Source organism: Arvicanthis niloticus, chromosome 17 (genome assembly GCF_011762505.2).
Source record: "Arvicanthis niloticus isolate mArvNil1 chromosome 17, mArvNil1.pat.X, whole genome shotgun sequence".
NCBI lineage: Eukaryota > Metazoa > Chordata > Mammalia > Rodentia > Muridae > Arvicanthis > Arvicanthis niloticus.
In genome coordinates, this window is record NC_047674.1 from 15,647,163 (window position 1) to 15,665,256 (window position 18,094).

General features: G+C 51.3%; 1 protein-coding gene across 15 annotated transcripts in view; it reads right to left on the minus strand.

The window, feature by feature from the left end:
• The window catches only part of Agap1 (ArfGAP with GTPase domain, ankyrin repeat and PH domain 1), a 435,962-nt gene that overhangs the window by 313,244 nt on the left and 104,624 nt on the right, over positions 1-18,094 (minus strand). For 3 of the 15 annotated variants that reach the window (XM_076914826.1, XM_076914825.1, XM_034521732.2), the window contains exon 1: positions 675-2,074. The exons of 7 other annotated variants lie outside the window; for them this stretch is intronic. In XM_076914826.1, the coding sequence (XP_076770941.1) occupies positions 675-1,581 (907 nt within the window). In that variant the 5' untranslated portion in view covers positions 1,582-2,074. Of the gene's footprint in view, positions 1-674; positions 2,078-18,094 lie in introns of those variants that run through there. 5 more of the 15 variants (XM_076914823.1, XM_034521734.2, XM_034521735.2 and 2 more) reach the window with 4 other exon arrangements.

Here is an 18,094-nt window from a genome sequence, read left to right on the forward strand (position 1 = left end):
TGTCACCTCACTCCACAGCATTCATGACCAGTCCTGGTTTGCTTTCCCAATGGCAATGTGGGGAGAGAGGAGTCTGGATACCTGTCATTCATTCTCACGAGTAATGAGCAAACTCTGCCAAAATCTCCATAGGTAGGGCCTGCCAAATCAGCCATGACTGCACTTACAGATGCAACAGCCTGCCCATGACCCATGTCGAGGAAAGGAGGCAAGGATCGACTCAAAAGGCTCTCATGGTCAGCCAGGAGCTGCACCTGAATAATATTGTCAAGAACCAAGGCTGCTATGCCCACCCCACTCCCACCCTCCGTCTAGGAAGAGGCATGCTCTAGCTCCATACTTCTGATGGAGAGGGCTGAACCAGCACCAGCAAGGGGCAATAACTGTCCAGGTAATCTTACCCTAGTTAAGCTCACTAAGGCTAGGTGGCAGGCCCAGAACTGCTAAAGCACATAAAGCACAGAGTGACAGCACTAAGTAGCACCCAGGCTGCTGCACTGAGCAGCAGGCTAGTTCACACCCTCGCGACGACCACTGGCCGGCTGGACACCAGGAAAAGCAGGTGTCCCTGCTGTTTCCAGGCCTCAAAGTGCTCACACTGCAGTCTGCTGGAGTGCAGACCCAGCCCCCATCACTCTCCATCCTGCCCAGGAGTCCCCGGCTGGGCTGCCCACCTCTGCGCGGGGACCCCTCGATGCTCTCTGCGCTGGACGAGTGCGTGTCGGCAGGGGCCCGCCGCAGGCTGAAGTATCCGCGCGAGCGCAAGGCGCCGCTGCGGGGTGAGGGCCCGCCGTCCCTGCGCGCGAAGATGCCACTGAAGAAACGCAGCAGCCGGTGCTCAGTGGCGGCCCCAGGGCCGGCAGCCGCGGCCCGCGCGCGCTCCAGCCGCTGCAGGTCGCTGTTGTCTAGCGTGCGGTTCTTGCTCTTGCTGCGCTCCCAGCGCTCCAGGTCTGAGAGTGCATCGTTCTTGCTGAGCACCTCGCCCACGTCCAAGGTGTTGCGCTTCTCCGCCGCCGGCTGCGCTCCGGCCACCGGCTCCGGGACGATGTCCGCCTCGACCTCGTCGTCAGGCGCCCAAGCCAGGCTTCCGGAGCTGCTGTGGCGCCTCCCGCTGCTCAGCGCAGGGCTCCGCGGCGCCTCGGGCTCGCTCCAGTGCCTAAAGCTGAGGCTCCGCCGCAGGGGCGCGGCCCGAGCCTCCTCCCCATCAGGACTGCTGGGCTCAGCCGAGGGGCTGCCCATCAGGTCCGCGGGCTCTGCGCCGCGTGCGCATGGCCGCAGCCGCCCGAGCTCCAGCTGCCCGGTGCTGCGTGTGCGAAAGGCGCGGAAGTCCCAGGCGCGCGGCCGGATCTCAGGCTCCTCAGCCGACGCCTCCTCGGCCTCCTCCTCCTCCAGCCGCCCGGGCGCCTCCGGGGATCGCGCCGGCCGGGGCCGCGGAGTAGGACGCGGAGCTGGAGCGGCCAGCTGCTCCTTCCTGACCATGGTCACCGAGATGCGGTAGACGGTCTTCCTGGGGGGCGTCCCTCGCGACATCGCGTCCGCGGGCGAAGACGCGGGCTCGCCGCTGCCGTCCAGCAGGTACATGTCCCCAGGGGCCGCGGCCGCCGCGCCGCCCTCCGAGGCCCGGCTGCATTCAGCGCCGCCGGCCGCCAGGACGCGCGCCTCGGGCGCAGAGCTGGCCAGGTGCAGAGCCCGAGCGGGCAGGGAGCGGCGCCCACGCCCCCCGCGCGCAGCGAGGCCCGCGCTCAAGCTGCGGGAACAGCGCCCCTGGAGTCCGCCCGTCCGCGTGCCACGCGGCCCGACTGCCGGGGTCCGCGCCCGGGGAGCCGAGCCATGGGGGGCCGGGCGGACGCTCAGGCACGAAACCCGCCTTGCCGGCAGGTGCGGCCTGGGTGCGCAGGGCCAGGGGCGGGCGGCAGCGCCCGCGGCTTCATTGTCTAGTGCGCGGGGCCCAAGAGCATCCCAGGGCCTTTTCTTGCACAGCTCGGCGGTCAGGCAGTCTCCGCCTCTCCCGAGGCTACGGGGCGCGCGACTAGCTGCGCTGGCCGCGGTCGGTCGAGGGGCGGGCGGGCGGCGGTTTAAAATGGAAATGCGCGCCGGGGCGGGGCGGGCGGAGGCCGACGTGCGGAGACTGCGGGCCGCGCGCCCAGCGGGGCCTGCGGGTCCCGGGAGCGCGGAGGCGGCGGCGAGCCCGGCGGAGGGCAAGCCCAAGCGCTGGGGTGGATCCCCACCGCGCGGAGTGGATCAGCTCCGCGCAGTAAACCTATACAGAGCTCTCCAAGACCTGCTGCAAGGTCATCTGAGGCCTCAGCTATAGATGCAGCTTAGAGAATAAAACTCAAATGACTTGCTGGGAAAGCACCCCCACGAGGCTGAGGCAGGAGAATCCTCGAGTGTGAGGCTAATTTGATCTTACATGTCCAGTAATCCCAGCCCACCGACTCACAGGGAGAGACCAGATCTCAACAATAACAAAGATTTCTTTGGAACCTGTAACTTCTAACAGTTAACGCCTAGAAAACAAGAGGATCTGGATGGCTCAGCAACTAAGAGCACTGACTGTGTTCCTACAACCCACAAAGGGGTTCACAACCAGCTCTAACTCCAGTTCAAGAGGATCTGATGCCCCCTTGTGACCTCCAAAGGTGCCTGCATGTTCTTGGTACATTGTACATACACATAAGGAAATAATTTTAAAAGTTAGATAACACAAAACCAGTCACTCCCTGAGGCCAGTGGTCTCTAAGGTAATTTATAGTGTTTTCCAAAATATAAATCTGCTACCTGAGCAGCAAGCTTAGAAGCAGGAAAAACAACCTGCCAGTCTCCTCGCCTTCCTGACCACCTGGTTCTCCACCTGGAAGATGAAGATTAGGGTTAGTTGGCACTTCGGGCAACTGGAACCTGTGGGTCAGGCACACTCACCATGAATATCTAAAAATTGAATTTCCCTTCATTCCAGCTACACCTACCTCCCCAAGTGTTCATCTGTGACCCCACCCCCATGTAATACAGGATTCATATACAGACATCAAGCCAGATCTTCAGACCATCCTGAACACAGATATGCACTGTTTCAGTTTTCCTGTTTATAGGTCTAAGAAGAAAATGCATTATATACAGGGCCCACTAATCAGATGCTAATGGGGTCTCCTCTAGGCCTAAAAAGACCAGGGGTCCCTGGAGGCCACATCCAGGCAAGTGGCTACATGGGTGGCAGGGAAGGTCAGGCATTTCTAAGGTCTCTCCAGCTAGTCAACACAAAGTGTGGGAGGCGTCTGTTGTGTTCATGACAATGAGTGGTGGAAGGGCGAATGAATGAGCCAGGTCTCCCGAAAGAACTGAAGTCTATGAGACCTGGATTTTAATGGAAAACTATTTAAAAAGTTTCTCTTCGGCTCTTTTACTTATTGCCTGCATATGGGCAAGCACATGTGGGGAAGGCATGGGAGGGCGGGGTGCATGCACGCATGAAGGCCCCAGGCTGACGTCAGTATCCTCCCTCAGTAACTCTTTATTTTATACATTAAGGCAGGGTCTCTTACATGAACACAGAAATTGATTTGGCTATTATTCCACCGATCCCCCAGTCTCTGTCTCCCCAGTGCTGGGATTCTAGATGGGCTGCCACATCCACCTGACATTTAAGTGGGTACTGGGAGTCCAAAGGCCTGCCCTGATGTTTGTACGACAAGTGCTTCTCCCACTCAGCCATCTTTCCAACCTATATTATATTTTCAAAGATATCTGAAAATATAGCTAGCCACCACTGGTGACCTCTACCCCAATTACAGGATCCCTACCATCGGTTATGGGCAAGGTATACCTTCTGTTCCAAACTAGGTCTCTACAATGGTCCTTCAGACAGGCCATTCAAAGGTCAAGGCCATGATACCATCCATTTCAATAAAGCAGCTCTCTCTAATAAAACCCAAGAGCCACCAGCTATTCTAAGGTGGAAGCCAGGCATGAAGCGTGTTAAAATGTCTCCAGTCAGGAGGATGCTGAGGCTCGGAGGCTCAGGCTGGGAGTCCCCCAGGACTGCACAGCTCCTGGGTGAGAATGGGACCTGGAGTCAGACTCTCAGTGCCCAAGTCTGTACTCACGGCTTTTGTTTCAGCGGCTTTATTAGCAATGAAGAACAGAGTGCGAATGGCACTGGCCTAGGCTCTATGAAAAATTAAACTTCCTGCTATACCAGGAAGTATTATTAATATTTTTGTTGTTCTTCTATAGACTCATTTATTCATACAGAGAGACTGTGTGTGTGAGAACATGTTATACTTCATACGAGAGGACAAGTCAGGGTCTCTTGCCGCAAGGAATTCACAAACTTATAAAAATGATGTGTGTAATTTTAGGACTAAAGGAGACTGTGGAGGGCAGTCTCAGAGTAACCAGCATGCTGTCCATTTAATAAGTCAGTGCCACAGGACCTGGCCACAGCCTAGCCATATAGTGGTTGCACAAATGTCCAGGTCACCAGATCTGCAAAATCAGATATGGGAGCTGCACCCAGGAGAGAGAGCCTAGCTAGGGACAAAGACAGGGACTTAACCCTGGGATCACTGGAGGTAGAGGCTAACTCTCAGTGTGCATGAACAAGGCTTCTTTAAAATGCCCACATGAACCTTAATAGTGTCTAGTGCATAGTAAAGAAAGGAAAACACATTTCCCTTATTACCTGAAGCATACCGAACAAAATGAGGGTGTGTCTGTCTGTCTGTCTGTCTGTGTCTTGGGGGTGATTCTGCATTCCTTTATAGCAGTGGTTTTCAACCTGCGGGTCACAACACCTTTGGGGATCAAATGACTCTTGAACAGGGGTTGCCTGAGACTATCAGAAAACACAGATGTTTACATTATAACATAATAGTAGCAAAATTACAGTTATAAAGTAGCAACAAAATAGTTTTAAGGTCGAGAAACTGTATTAAAGGGTCTCAGCATTAGGAAAGTTGATAACTGCTGCTGTTGTTCTTCTTGGTATGGAATCCATCCCAGGTTTTGTGCATTACCCTACAAGGATGCAGGCTGCAGAGTAGAAGAATCCATTCCATCCACCTCAGATGATACAGTCTCCCAGGGAGACTCATAGCACCCAGCCAGCCAGCTGCTGCTCTCTCTCTCTGCACTCTAAGCAGGAGGAAGCACAAGCTCCACACACCAGTCCTAAACACCCCCTGAAGGCCTACATGTCCCTGTCACAGCTCATAGCCTCTCCCCGCAGCCCTGGAGACTTGGGCTCTCCCAGTCTCAGAAGACACAGGATCCTGAGCCTGTCACTCCAAAACCTAAATCCCCTGCACAAAGCCAGACCTGCCTCTGCTAAAAGAAAATGCCTCACAAGGTTTGCTGAGTGTTCCTGGGGTATTTTGTTGGGTGTTCCTAAATGGATACTACCAGGCCACATCTTAGATTTTCCACACATACCATATAGCATATCATCATTTTGGAACACACACACACACACACACACACACACACACACAAAATGTGTCCTTGATCTCTTTGCTCCATCCTTCAAAACCACATGGGCAAGGCTTGGGCACTGCAGGGATTCAGCTGTCTGAATAAGAAAAGCCTTAAAGGATCCAAATAGCCCTCCCAATCCCCTAACTCCTCACCTTGGCAGCTGGCCACCCACCCGAAGCTTACAGAAGCCTTTGGCCTATATCCAGTGCCATTTCTAGCAGGTCATCAATTAAGCCTCCTTCATGAACGTTAGCTATTGCAAGTATTGGTTAGAGCCTATAAGCCTTATTTAAAGGAACCTCTCTGCAAGTCAGCAGAGAAACCACCTGCTTCACAGGCCGACTTTCCAAAAAACACATTTTGATAGCTAGTAATCAGGGTCACAGTCTCTTAGATTCTTGTCTGCTGGCAACAGAAACCACAAAGCATGGTCCTACACAAATGCCAGAGCCACGAAGAACTTCTTGCTAGGCTTCAGGAGCTATCTTCTGGCTGACATGGCAGTGTTGTGACTGTCACTTTCCTTCAGGAGGGCTGTTTCAGAAGACTTCTGACTTGAGATCTGTGCTCTGTGTACTGTCCCCACCTCGGATGATGCAGTCTGTGGGGACCCCAGCTTTTGTATTTTATAAGCTGAAGTTTGCAAACAGAATCACAGCAGGCCTGTTATTGCAGCAACTTGGGAAGCTAAGATAAGAGAGACTGCAAATTTGAGGCTTTTGTGGGCCACAGAAGGAGTTCAAGTTCCTCTGGGTAACTTAACAAGACCCTGTCTCAAAACGAAAATACAGCAAGGGGCTTTGGCTCATTAATGGAACGTCTGCTGTCTAGCAGGCGCAAGGCCCTGGGTCCAGTACCCATATCCAGCTCCCCCAAAGATCCAGGGAGAAATGTGAATAAAAAGTATCTGAACCTGACGGCTTAGTCAGGAAGAGAACCTGAGCTCCTCTTCAGGGCAGGGACATGCCGACTAAGCAGGAGGAAGGACCATGCATGCTTCCTGTGGTGTTCCTCATGGAGCGGCCACAAAAGTAAAGGCTGTCAACAGGCCAGACACCTGCTGCAGTGTGCTTCTGTGAGCTTTTCCATTGTGACAGGAGATTCCTGCTGTCACCTTAGTGACAATGTCACCACGTTTTAGACACTAACAAGGAAGGAAGTCCGGTCAGGGAAACTCACCAAAACCAAGTTTGGCTTGACTCCAGAACAAAAGCCTTTGCCCTCCACCTCCTGTTAGAAGGCAGCACAGACAGGCTCAATGGGTAATGGTCCCCAATGTGAGGGGAAAGCACAGGGGATCTTTGTCCCCTGGTAGTATATAGTATAGTGCAGCTCAGTCCCAGGGATTCCTAGATGTCAGGTAAGCACCACAGGAGGTGACACACCCTGCATGATGCAGTGGCCAGGACACTTGTCCTCCATCCACAGAGGGCTGAGCTACCAAGCAAGGGAGACCTGTCAGCCCTGCTAGGTGCCAACAGACTTCCAACATAGGCCAACTGTTCACCTGCTGCAGCTGCTGGTGTCTGTACATGGAGCTGGCCTGAAATAGTACAAGGAAGACTCTCTGGAGGGAGAAGGGGAACCTGCAGGGCAAAAGGTCAAAAAAGTAGGAAGCTGTTTGCTAAGCGGAAGCAAGTGCCAAGGGCTGAGAGCGGGAAGTGGACAGTGGCCACAGTGCATGGCAGGGTGACACTGAGAGGAAGAGGTTCCAGGCCAGGCCCCCTCAATGCTGTGACACTCTGCAGGACAGTCCATTGCTACAGAACCTTCTTACAGGCTGTGCAGGCCTGTCCTCCTCCCATTTGATCCCAGTAATACCGTTCCTGACTACACCAGTAAAAATGTAAGTGTTGGCAATGTCCGGAGGACCAAGACTGCCATGGGTGGAGCACATCTGCTCCAAAGGTGCAAGCTTACACTGAGCAGAAACTAAAGTGTGCCTCCCAGCTATACCTTCCCACCTCTGTATGGGCCAACAGTGGCCAGCAGCTCTAGCTGGGCTTTCTGTAAGAGAGACTATGTTCTTTCCAGGAATCAGCCATAAGTCAGAACAGCAACAGTGAGATGCAGGTCATCAAACCACCCATCATCCTATGAGGATAGGCAGGTCACCTACCAAAACACTGAATGAACATGTCTTGTGGCCATGAATAGAACTTTGGGAGGGATTTTGTAGAGCTTTACAGCTAAGCAACAATACACTCATTTCATCTACAAATGCCCCTAGTTAGGTGTACAGGGGTCAGGCAAGACCAGCACTGACTGGCTTCTCCAAAACCTCGGGATCCTCCACTGTCACTCCCACAGAGATGCCATCCTATGACACTGGAAACCACTGAGGAACAGAAGCTAACAGAGCTTTCTACAGAAGGACCAAAGAGGGGCCCAAAGGCAGCCATAGCTTTTCAACATGGAACAACCCAGGACAGTCCCAAACCCAACTAAAACCTTATGTCCACCTACATGGACCAGTGAGAGGCTGTGGTTTTCTAGCATGCTCTGCAGAGCATCCACTGTGAGCAGCTTCACTACCACACATGGAAACTTTCTATGTGTCAGTGAAGAAGACCTGAGACATGAAGTCAGATCTATGAGCCAACACTTTACAGAAATGAATTCAAGCAACACTTAGCACAGCAGCTCCCACTTAGAGTGAGTGACTCCCTCAAGGACTCTACATGGCCACAACTACAGTGTGTGGAAGGAGTCCCACCCCATCTTCCCTCCCTCCAGCCTTCCACACATCAGCTGTGTGCATGCAGCCAAGGAAAAGGAATTAGGAGGCATCAACAAACGGGACACACCCCTCACTGGCTGTGAAGCATGCCCTGGTATCATGGAAACTCTTTCCCTGGAGGACTGGAAAGATCTACCCCTTTCATCAGAGCATCGAAGACAAGCCAAAGTATGGTTCCACCACAATCCAACCTGGAGAACTAGAGAGTTCTTCAGGCTTTCTCAGCTTGGGTCAGAAGTCACTCATAGGAGGGCAGCTAACCCTGATGCAACTGCACCACCAGAATGTCTTGCCCCAACATGGATGATGCCTTCCCAACAGATGCAGAGTTAGGGTCTCCTTTCTGGTAGTCTTCCACAATCTATAAACTCCAGCACCTGAGGAGACCCCAAGACCACATGCAAGTACAACAGAATTATATAGGACTGGCTTAAAGCACAGGACAGAGTGAGACCCAGTGAGGATCCTCTATGAAGGACCATCAACAGTTAAAGAGGCCTGATCTTGAGAGTCGCCTGCATGTAGGCTGCTCTGATGAAGATAGAGGCAGCTAGGCAGAGAAGAGAGCACAACTCAGCAGATGTTAAGAGAAAACCAAGAAAGAAATCTTGGGCCACCCCATCTTCTTACACTGGAAGGTTTAACAGGTTTTCCTGGCATTTACATGAAGATCGAAGTCAAGGCCCCAAATGATGCCCTGAGTCTGCATGGGTCCTGAGGAGCACATTTTGACAGTTACCACATCTGCATCCCAGGTTGGGTTCTCACAGGGGTTAACTTGGAAATCTATGACCAGAGGTTTCAAGGGAGGATCTAGTCTCTCCCTGTAAATGTCATGCCCTTCCGCCTTCCTCCCTCCCTGCCACTGTCAACATTTCAGTTGTCCTCAGGCACCAAGGATAAGCAAACCCAGGCAGTAGACAGCAACCACTTCCCCTGGCAGTTACAAGGGAGTCACTGCCTTGTACCTGAGCTCCATGGAAGTGAAGAACAAGTCCCCATATCATGACTGACACTAACAGAGAAGAAAACATCCATGGCTTCTTACCCACCTGCCTCACACCTGCCTCACACCAGCCTCCAGAGGTCTTATGCAGAGATTAAGCTAAGTGTCTACAGTAGCAGCGGGTGGGGGTGGGGTGAGAATGAAGCCACAGGGCTCTGCTAGGAGCCCAGCCATATCCCAACCACTGTACTTCTTCACCACATGCTCTGACACACCCATGACTCCTTCCAAACTTGCCACCAGCTCCAAAATCTTCCACAAAGGAAGACAAACTGAAGGAGAATGGTGAGCTAAAGAGCAATGGTCAGCAATTCGGGGCATCCCAGGACTTGTAACGGTTCTCTCACCAACTCTGCATGTTGTATCAAGAGTGATGTTAACGATGGAGAACTGGCCAGCTACACACAAAGGCAAAAGTTGCAGGATCTGGAAACAGAGACTCCGGGCACTGTTGGGCAGTGCTCTCTGACATAGGAATCCCTAGACACCGCTGCATGTTTGCCAGCAAGGAACACAAAGCGGGGGCTAACTCCATGCCCCTTGGCCTCTTATCCCTCCCCCAAGACCAGTCCACCACAAAGGCAACCATCACACCTGCCCGCCCCCTCGTGTTCCCTCCACTCCGGGGCTCCTCCTGTAAGCCACACAGGTGGCATACCTAGAGCTGACACCACTGTAGTCTAAGCTTTCTCCTCTCTATCCAGCAAAGAACAGGAGACATCACAGTCCACAGCAGACACTATCCTACCTGCCTCTCATGACTCTAAGATGTCATACCTGGACATGGCCCAAAGGAGATCCTTTGAAACCCCAATTCAGACATGGCCTCTGGGCCAGCACAGACATGACCTGGGAGCATGTCCCACCCTACCGTCATCCCTAAGTGGGACACTCTAGGACACATGTAAGGACATCGAGATGAGTCATCGACCTCTCCTGTGATGGTCCCAAGACCTAAGCCCTCACTGCAACCCAGGCCAACGATTTCATGCTGCCTGTCCCCTCTTACCTCGAGGTGGCAGATGACTCAGTGTTGTTCATTAGAGTCACCTAGAAGGAGCCCTCCTCCACCTGCAGGTCTTCCAGCCAGCACCCATCTCCTACACTCTAGTCAGAACTACTTCCTTCCCCTCTCGGGGATTTCCCATTCCCTCACACATCCCACACAGAAGGATGTCCAAGCCAAGCATCCTTCCAGCCTACTCCATGCCTACATTCAGCTTCCTTTACAGAAATGGTTCTCAGTCCTGATATGACCATCTCACTGTGCAATTCTGCTCGGTAACCATGTCTTGCCTGCAGAGTAAAATGCACACTCTTCAAGTGTCACCAGCCTGACACCTTCAGCCACCCTGCAGAACTCAGTGGCCAAGGCCAGGTTCCATAACTTGAATGTCACAAACCCCGGAGACCCAAGCAAGGGAGCCCTGAGCCTGTGAAAACATGACAAGCTATGACAATCAGACAGACAAACATGATCTGATATGTGAGCTGTTGATCCAGGGTTTACTGTCAGGCTGCCCCCACCTCCCCACTGGCACACCTTCATCTCCTTTCTCAATCATAACGAAGTCATTTGCAGTACCCCATGGCGCCTGCTGGAACCAGAAAGATGTAGCCTAATATGTTTTTTCCTCCCTGTTGACCTTGGCCATGCCCTTGCTGAAGACTAGATGTATTCCTTGTGTCTGCCCTGGGAACAAGTCTCAGGGAAGGCAGCTTCCCCCTCCCCATCACCAGTTTCCTGATAGACTCCTGCTGCAGGGGTTCTGGGTCACCTCTGCAGGGTAGCAGTCAGTCCTGCCACACTCCTGTCACAAGCCAGGTCAGCTGACTTGCACTGCACCCCCACAGTGCCCCTTTTTGGACCACTCTCCCACACAGCATGCAATCTCCAGCAGTTAGGAACAGATACAGGGAAGGACAGATGGTGAGTCACTTCTTCCCTGACCACAAAAATCCTGAGTGCAGCTGACCCTGGGTGGCCGCCCTCTGTGATAGCCTGTTCCTCCTCAGTGGAAACCATGAAAACATACTTACTGTGTGTCTTGGGGGGAAGGGCTGCTCCAAATGTGACAGCCCATGGAGAGCCCAGGCCTTGCTTCATTTTAAGGAACAGGGTGCTAGGCATAAGAGTAGGGTACAGAGGCTTTTGGTAGCCCTTGATGTTCAGTTCCTAGTTGGGCACAGGATAGGAACCACGCCAGGCCCATATGTTGGCATTCCTAGGACTAGAAGTAGCTTGACATTCAAGGTATCTGAAGAGATCCAGGCCCAGGGCTCAGAAGAGCCAGAGAAAAAGACCTGGAATGACCTGGGGCTGCTTCAAAGGAGACTGGCAACAGCCTTGCAAGCAAGGCTTGCTGACTTCCCCAGCAGCCAGCTCTGCATGCATTCCCACAATCACCGCTGTCACTGCAGGGGCTGTGATGGGTAGATATGCAGGGATTCCGACCTGGCTCCCAGAGAGGAGACCTCACCTTCTGCTCCCCTCTGTCAAAGGATTTCCAGAGAAGCAGCAGTCATTGTGGGAAATTTCAGGGCTAAGGAGGGGTGGCAGACAGATAGCAGAATATCCACTTGAGGCTTTTCTCAGAAAGACTCTAGAAACCTTAGGCTCTATACCCAAGGGGAGCAGGAGTCTGGTGCAGCCATCACTGCGTAGCAGTGTGGTGCACACACTGCACCCAGGAAAGCAAGCTTCTAAGACCCTCAGTTCATCTGTAACTTTGCAGCATTCCCAGGTTGTCATCAAACACCAACTCAGCATGTGCAGGTCAACTCAGGGTTCACAACAGTGCCAGCCCACCTGGCCTACACTCCTTCCAGCCCAACCAAGGACCAACCTAAGGAGGTGGCAGCATGTAGCTATTTCCTGTAAGGAGTGCATGGAGCACTTAAAGCTGACTGGATTCAAATAAGGTGCAAGAAAAGATAATAGAGACTCCCAAGGCCCTAAACACTATGCCATGTAGCTCTTAGCAAAACATCTCATCTCTGGAAAGTAAGAGCACTGCCAACCCAGGGTCATCACAGTTCCCAGCTCTCCCAGTCTCTCTGCTGCCAAGCTCCTGTTAGGGCTCATCTTGTCCCTCCTGATGCCAGGCTAGTATTTGAGAAGGGCATTCAAGGGCAGATGTGACTACTAATATCACTATTTTATGAATAGGTAAAGTCACAGGTTCTAACTGTGCCTGGATCCTACAGGAGACATAAAAACTCACTGAGGCCCAGCAACCCATGGGAACCCATCTATTTGCTGGGCTATCTTGCCCCTATACCAAAATCCAATATGTTCCAATTCCTTATTTGAAAGGATGTACTGAGTGTTATATGGATGTGTCTCTAGAACACTTACCAGACCTCATGCTATCTCAATCATTATTTTGTTGTGCTGTAACTTTTACGGAAATAGCCACAAGGAAAAAGGGGTACGCATGCTTGTTCCAGCTGTGATTTTGTTACCAATATGACTGGTCAGTGGTCAGCTGAAGCTGATGTGGAATCCACTGAGAAGCTGTGATTCATTCTGCTTGCCTAAGTGGAAGCAGGAAGAAAGAGGAAGAAGGAAATGGTGGAGGGGGAGGAACTGAGAGAGAGGAAAGGAAGCAGCATGGAGAGAGAGGTTGTAGAACAAGCATGCAGAAACAGTACCCGAGGGGAAACATGGAAGCCAGAAGGCCCTCAGACCACAGCTGAGGAAGGAGGAGAGCAGGGTTAGGATAAGACCCACGATCTCACCCCAACCCTCTGCCCTACTGAGCTCCTGGAGTGGAGCCAACCAGGCTCTGAGACCACCCTCTTGTTGGCTTCCTGTTGGTGTTTGCTTTAACCCCAACTCCAACCCCTACCCCATGGCCCTCATGCCAAGTTATCTGCTGTCCTGCCTACCCTACCTACACCAGGCCAGCCACTGTAGAGCCCCAGGCTTTCCTGTGCTGAGCTCTGCCGTTCATCCTCCCAGGCTCCACTTCCAGCCTGGATGGCAGCAAGGTCTCCCAATTGCCAACCTCCCTTCCCTAAATCGGGAACACACACTTTTATAAAGCCATAAATTCTTTCCCACAGAAGCACTCCGGATATAATTAGAGCCCTCCCCAGGCCTGGGCACCAGAGTGATTGCTTGTTCCTCTAAAGACATACAAACTTTTGCAGGTGCCAGGGAGGCAGCCACTCTTACTTCTGCTAGTGAAAGTCCTTTCACTGGCAGAGAAAGATGCTCATGTTCTGCAGGTAGAAAAAGAACATGCAAAGGAAAAGCTTTCTTAAATATGGGGCTGTTCAACGTTTTGGCTAGAGCCACCCTGTGTTAGCTAAGGCTGCCACCATGTAGTTCCACAGGCTGGGGGCTTTAATGACAGGTGAAAGATTTTCATGACTCTGTAGAGTGGAATCCAATACCAAGATGTAGGCAGAATCAGGGTACCCCTTAGTTAGTGGGTGCTGCAGGCCACCAGTGTCACATGACCCCCTCCACCCCTGTGTTGCATATTCTCCCCTGCAGGTCTGACATGTTCTGATTTCCTAAGGGCCATCAGCCCTACTGGACAAAGGTCCCCATGTTAACTACCTTAATAAAGTCTATCTCTAACTACAGTCACATTCTGAGGGACTGGGAGCTAGGACAACAGCCCACAACATTCACCATCTCTGTCTTAGTTATTTTTCTTGTTATAAAATGACTGGCAGAAATACCTTAAGTTTGTTAAGGTTTATTGGGGCTCAAAGTTTAGGCAAACCAGACCATCATGGCAGTAAAGCAGCTAGTCACACATCTGTATTTCTTCAGGTTTTTTTTTTTTTTTTTTTTTTTTTTCAATCTGGGACCTCAACATATGAAATGGAACAATCCACATTTAGGGTGAGTCTTCCCACATCAATTAACTCATCTAGAAATCACTCGCAGACATGCAAAAACCTTCTAGCTGGTCTGAGACCCTGGCAAGCTGGCAATGCCAACCACACCTTCATAATATCTGAATAACACTAAGGATCTTTCCTCAGTAACAAACTCAGGACAACAGCAACATAAACAGGGCCCAGTGTGCAGCTGGTACCTGTACTCCAAGTAACTTGCAACTGCAGGTCACCTAGGGATTAAAACCAGGCATGTCTTGCTCAAATGTTTAAATCGTGTTCAGAAATGCCAACTATAGATACCTTGTGCAAGGCTTCACCCCTTTGCTTTGAGAGCTGTGTCTGGAAAAGGCTGCAATGAATTCTTGCAAATCCAGTCTAAGGCTGAAAACCAAACACAAGCACACAGGGCTGCCCGGCACAGCAGCTGCATCTTCCTGGATCCAGGTATCAGCCCCTACTAGGGCACGAGGAACCAAGACAGATGGTGGCAATATTCACTCCCTACATGTGGCCTCATTAGCCAGCAGTAGCAGACGCAGCCCTGGAGGCATCATCAGAATGGGGGTTGCAGGCTGCAGGAAAGGACAACCCTAGGAGCCTTGCAGGGAAAGAGCTATGGTCTGCCTTCTCTGGACACAGCATTCCCTTGGCTTTCATGGTTGAGTTACATTGCCAAGCTAGTTATTTAGTTAGCACCAAAGCTCTAATCACTGCCTGCAGCAGCAACATGCCCCCACCCCCTTTATAAATCCCTATAGCAATACCAGGCTCTCACTCCAACATCAATCACTCCAGGGCACTCAGAACAGCACCACACAGGCACATGTGCTTCCTCTCTTCCTTCCCCCCCCCCCCCCCCCGAGAGACACACAGACACACACACCCAAAAGCCTTAGAGGCCCAACTGAACACATGCGTGCAAGTGAATCCTGTTCTGTGAAATGTGTTTAAAATGCATGCCTGGCACAAGGGCTTCCTTCCTCCACAGATAAGGGACCCTGCTCCAAGGCACCCTGCAGGGCAGCACACTGAGCCAAGGCCCTGCCACTGCCTGACTCACACAGCCCTGCCAGAGAATCTCTGTAACGGGTTTTAATTGATGAGATGAGAGCACTCAGCACAGCTCTGATAACTCAGCCTTCACTTTGGGAAGTGGGGACAGGGAGGGTAACTCTGAACACAGACAGGCAAAGATCCCATGCAAGTAAGCACCGGCCATTGGGCTTGCCATTCAAAGATGTTGCTGAATCCCACTGATCTTCAAGTCACCTATAACCAAAGCCAGGGCCTCACTGTGAGCCTGCCTGTTATCACCTTCACCTGCTCAATCTGGTGATGCACAAATGGAGCATCCCAGGCGCTGACCTCCCAATGGAATAAAATGCTTTACAGAACAAACTCGGAAGCCGCAGCCTGCCTGTCTTCCAGCACCTGTACACCCCAGTAACTCCTGCTCTCAGTTCCAGGATGAATTAAATTTCAAAGCTTACATCTGCTTTTAAATCTACGTTGACCTTGTACTTCTAGATGAACACACAACTCAAAGAGGGGAGGGGACTGCTCTGGGTACAGCGGTAATTAATATTCTTTCTTCATGGAAGACATTTGTTTGAAATGATAGGATGACATCAGAAAATCATTTTCTTTCCAAGTTCACTGGGCTTCCTATATGAATGTGAATCATGGTGACAGAGCCAAACCGAACTGAAGCCATACTGTTTGCTCCTTGTAATTGTTTGACTTTGGCCTATTCACAGCTGGGAGAAACAACTCGAAGATCCCAATAGACTATTTTGGGTATTCGTATTCTAATTTGCAAATAATTTGCCTATGTCAAAATAAAGCAGAGATCCAAGGTGGAAAGCTTTCTGATCAAATTATAATCAAGGGATGATGTGTGGGAAGAAAAAGGAGTAGTCTTAAAATTCCTGTGGGCTCCATCAGAAGCCTGTCAACACACATGCGGCTGGGGGCACTGCTGACTACTAATAACTACTAGTATCTAGTTCACGTCACTTCAGATGTGTCACTGTCTTGGGGTCACTCATCTGCAGCATACCCACACGGGGATCTCCAAGCATGACCTTCACCTTGGCTGACCCGCCTCTTCACTTGGGTGTCTGTGAGGGCAGTGCTGTGCACCCCTGCCTTTCTTCACCCTGCTAAACCTATGCTGAAGTGGAAGCATCCAACAGACTGTACCTACCCTGGGATCTACAGGAATCTACCCTGGGTAGGTATACTAATGGTTCCTTTTTTGTTGTTTGTTTTATGTTTTGAGAGAGTATAGCCAAGAATGACCTTGAATTTCTGGGCTCCTCCTTCCAGTTCCTCCGTGCTGAGAATGCAGGCACACCCCATAATGCTCAGCTTCACGTGGTGCTGGCGATCAACCCAGGGCTCTGTACGCATTAAGAAGTACTCTGCCGAGCTATATCCCCAGCCCAGACAAAAGCGAGTTTTAATTTTAAAACTTGGATGCAAACTGGCTTTTCAACAATTTTGTTTATGCTCTGAGCAAAAACACAAATAGCTTTTTTAAAAGTATGGTTACATCTCTCTCTGTGGTTTGTTCAAGCCAACCATTTTTAAATCTATCTTGAAAAGTCTCCCTATACTTAGCCCATCAATAGAGGGCAAGTGTGGTAGACCCAAAGACAGCAGGTGCAGGCCGTGAATGAGCCTAACTTTTCATTTCAGAGACACAGGGTTTGTGTGCTCTCAGCAATGGGGACCACTTCCTTCTCATGGAAGGGAAACCAGCTCTGAGGGGGGGAGTGATGATCCATGGCCAGGGAGCTAACTCGGGGTTGAGAAATTCAAAGACATGGCTCTCACACACACCCAGTACTCTGCTGAGCAGTCAGAGCGCCATTACTGACCATTCTATGCTTCAGTACTCTAAACACAAGTTCTTTTCCTATAAAATTTTGGGGTTGACACCCCACACACCAGCAGTGTTGCAATCGTAACAGAAGCAGCACTGTCACCCCGCTGACAATGAAGTAACCTGCTTAGGCTGCTCTTCATCTAGGCTGACAGACTAACAAGCTCAAAGACTGCCCAGAGGAAACAGCAGGGCTGTGGGGGAGATGGGCACTGAAATGACCAGGGTGGTGCTCCCTGATAAATATGGAAGTCAGGACCCCACCACAGGCCACAGGAGTCAGCTGGGCTGCACTCAAACATGATACCATGCCTTTGATCAAGCTGAGGGACTGTCAATACACTCACTGCAGGTGGTATGAGCCCACCCCTCACCCACACTATGACCACAGGCCCGGACTTACTTCATTTTCTAATCTTGACTTCTTCTTATATCACCAAGAGCATCTGAGATGTACTGTGCTTGTCCATTTACCTGTGAGGATTTTTGTATCTACGCAGTCAGTCTGAACTCTCTAGGCACCAGCAACTGGTATCTGTCTAGAACATCACCACAGACGGATTCTCTTTAAACTTATCTAAATGGAGATGCGAGACACAGCATCTGTCAGTGTGTGCAGTGTGTCAGTGTGTCAGTGTGTGTGCAGTGTGTCACAGGTGTGTGCAGTGTGTCACAGGTGTGTGCAGTGCAGTTTTCTCAATGGTCAGGGCTCCTCCCATGTGTCATCACCCAAGAGTCACTTCGAATCTCTTCCACAGATTCCTCTGCTGCCCATAAAAGTCATCTTTATCCCCAGCCTCCACCTCTCTTCTTTCTTAAAGCCATCAGCACCTGGTACTTACTCTCAAGAAGTCTCCTATCCATGTACTAACCCAGCCAGATGCTGCTCAGCTCCCGAGACAGTGGTCAGGGTGAGATGGCTGCAATCCCCACCCTCACTTCTGCAGCATGCCCTGGCTCTTTCCAGGATACTGTCTGTGAACACATTCTTCTGAACTTTTCACTCGCTCCAAGCTGAGCTCAGAGGTTTGTAATCTGCAAAACCACACTTTTCCTATTCAGAAAATTAGTACTTCTTTTCTGTGCCCGATTTGCCAAGGAACTCTCAACAGAGCAGGAAGGAGGAGAG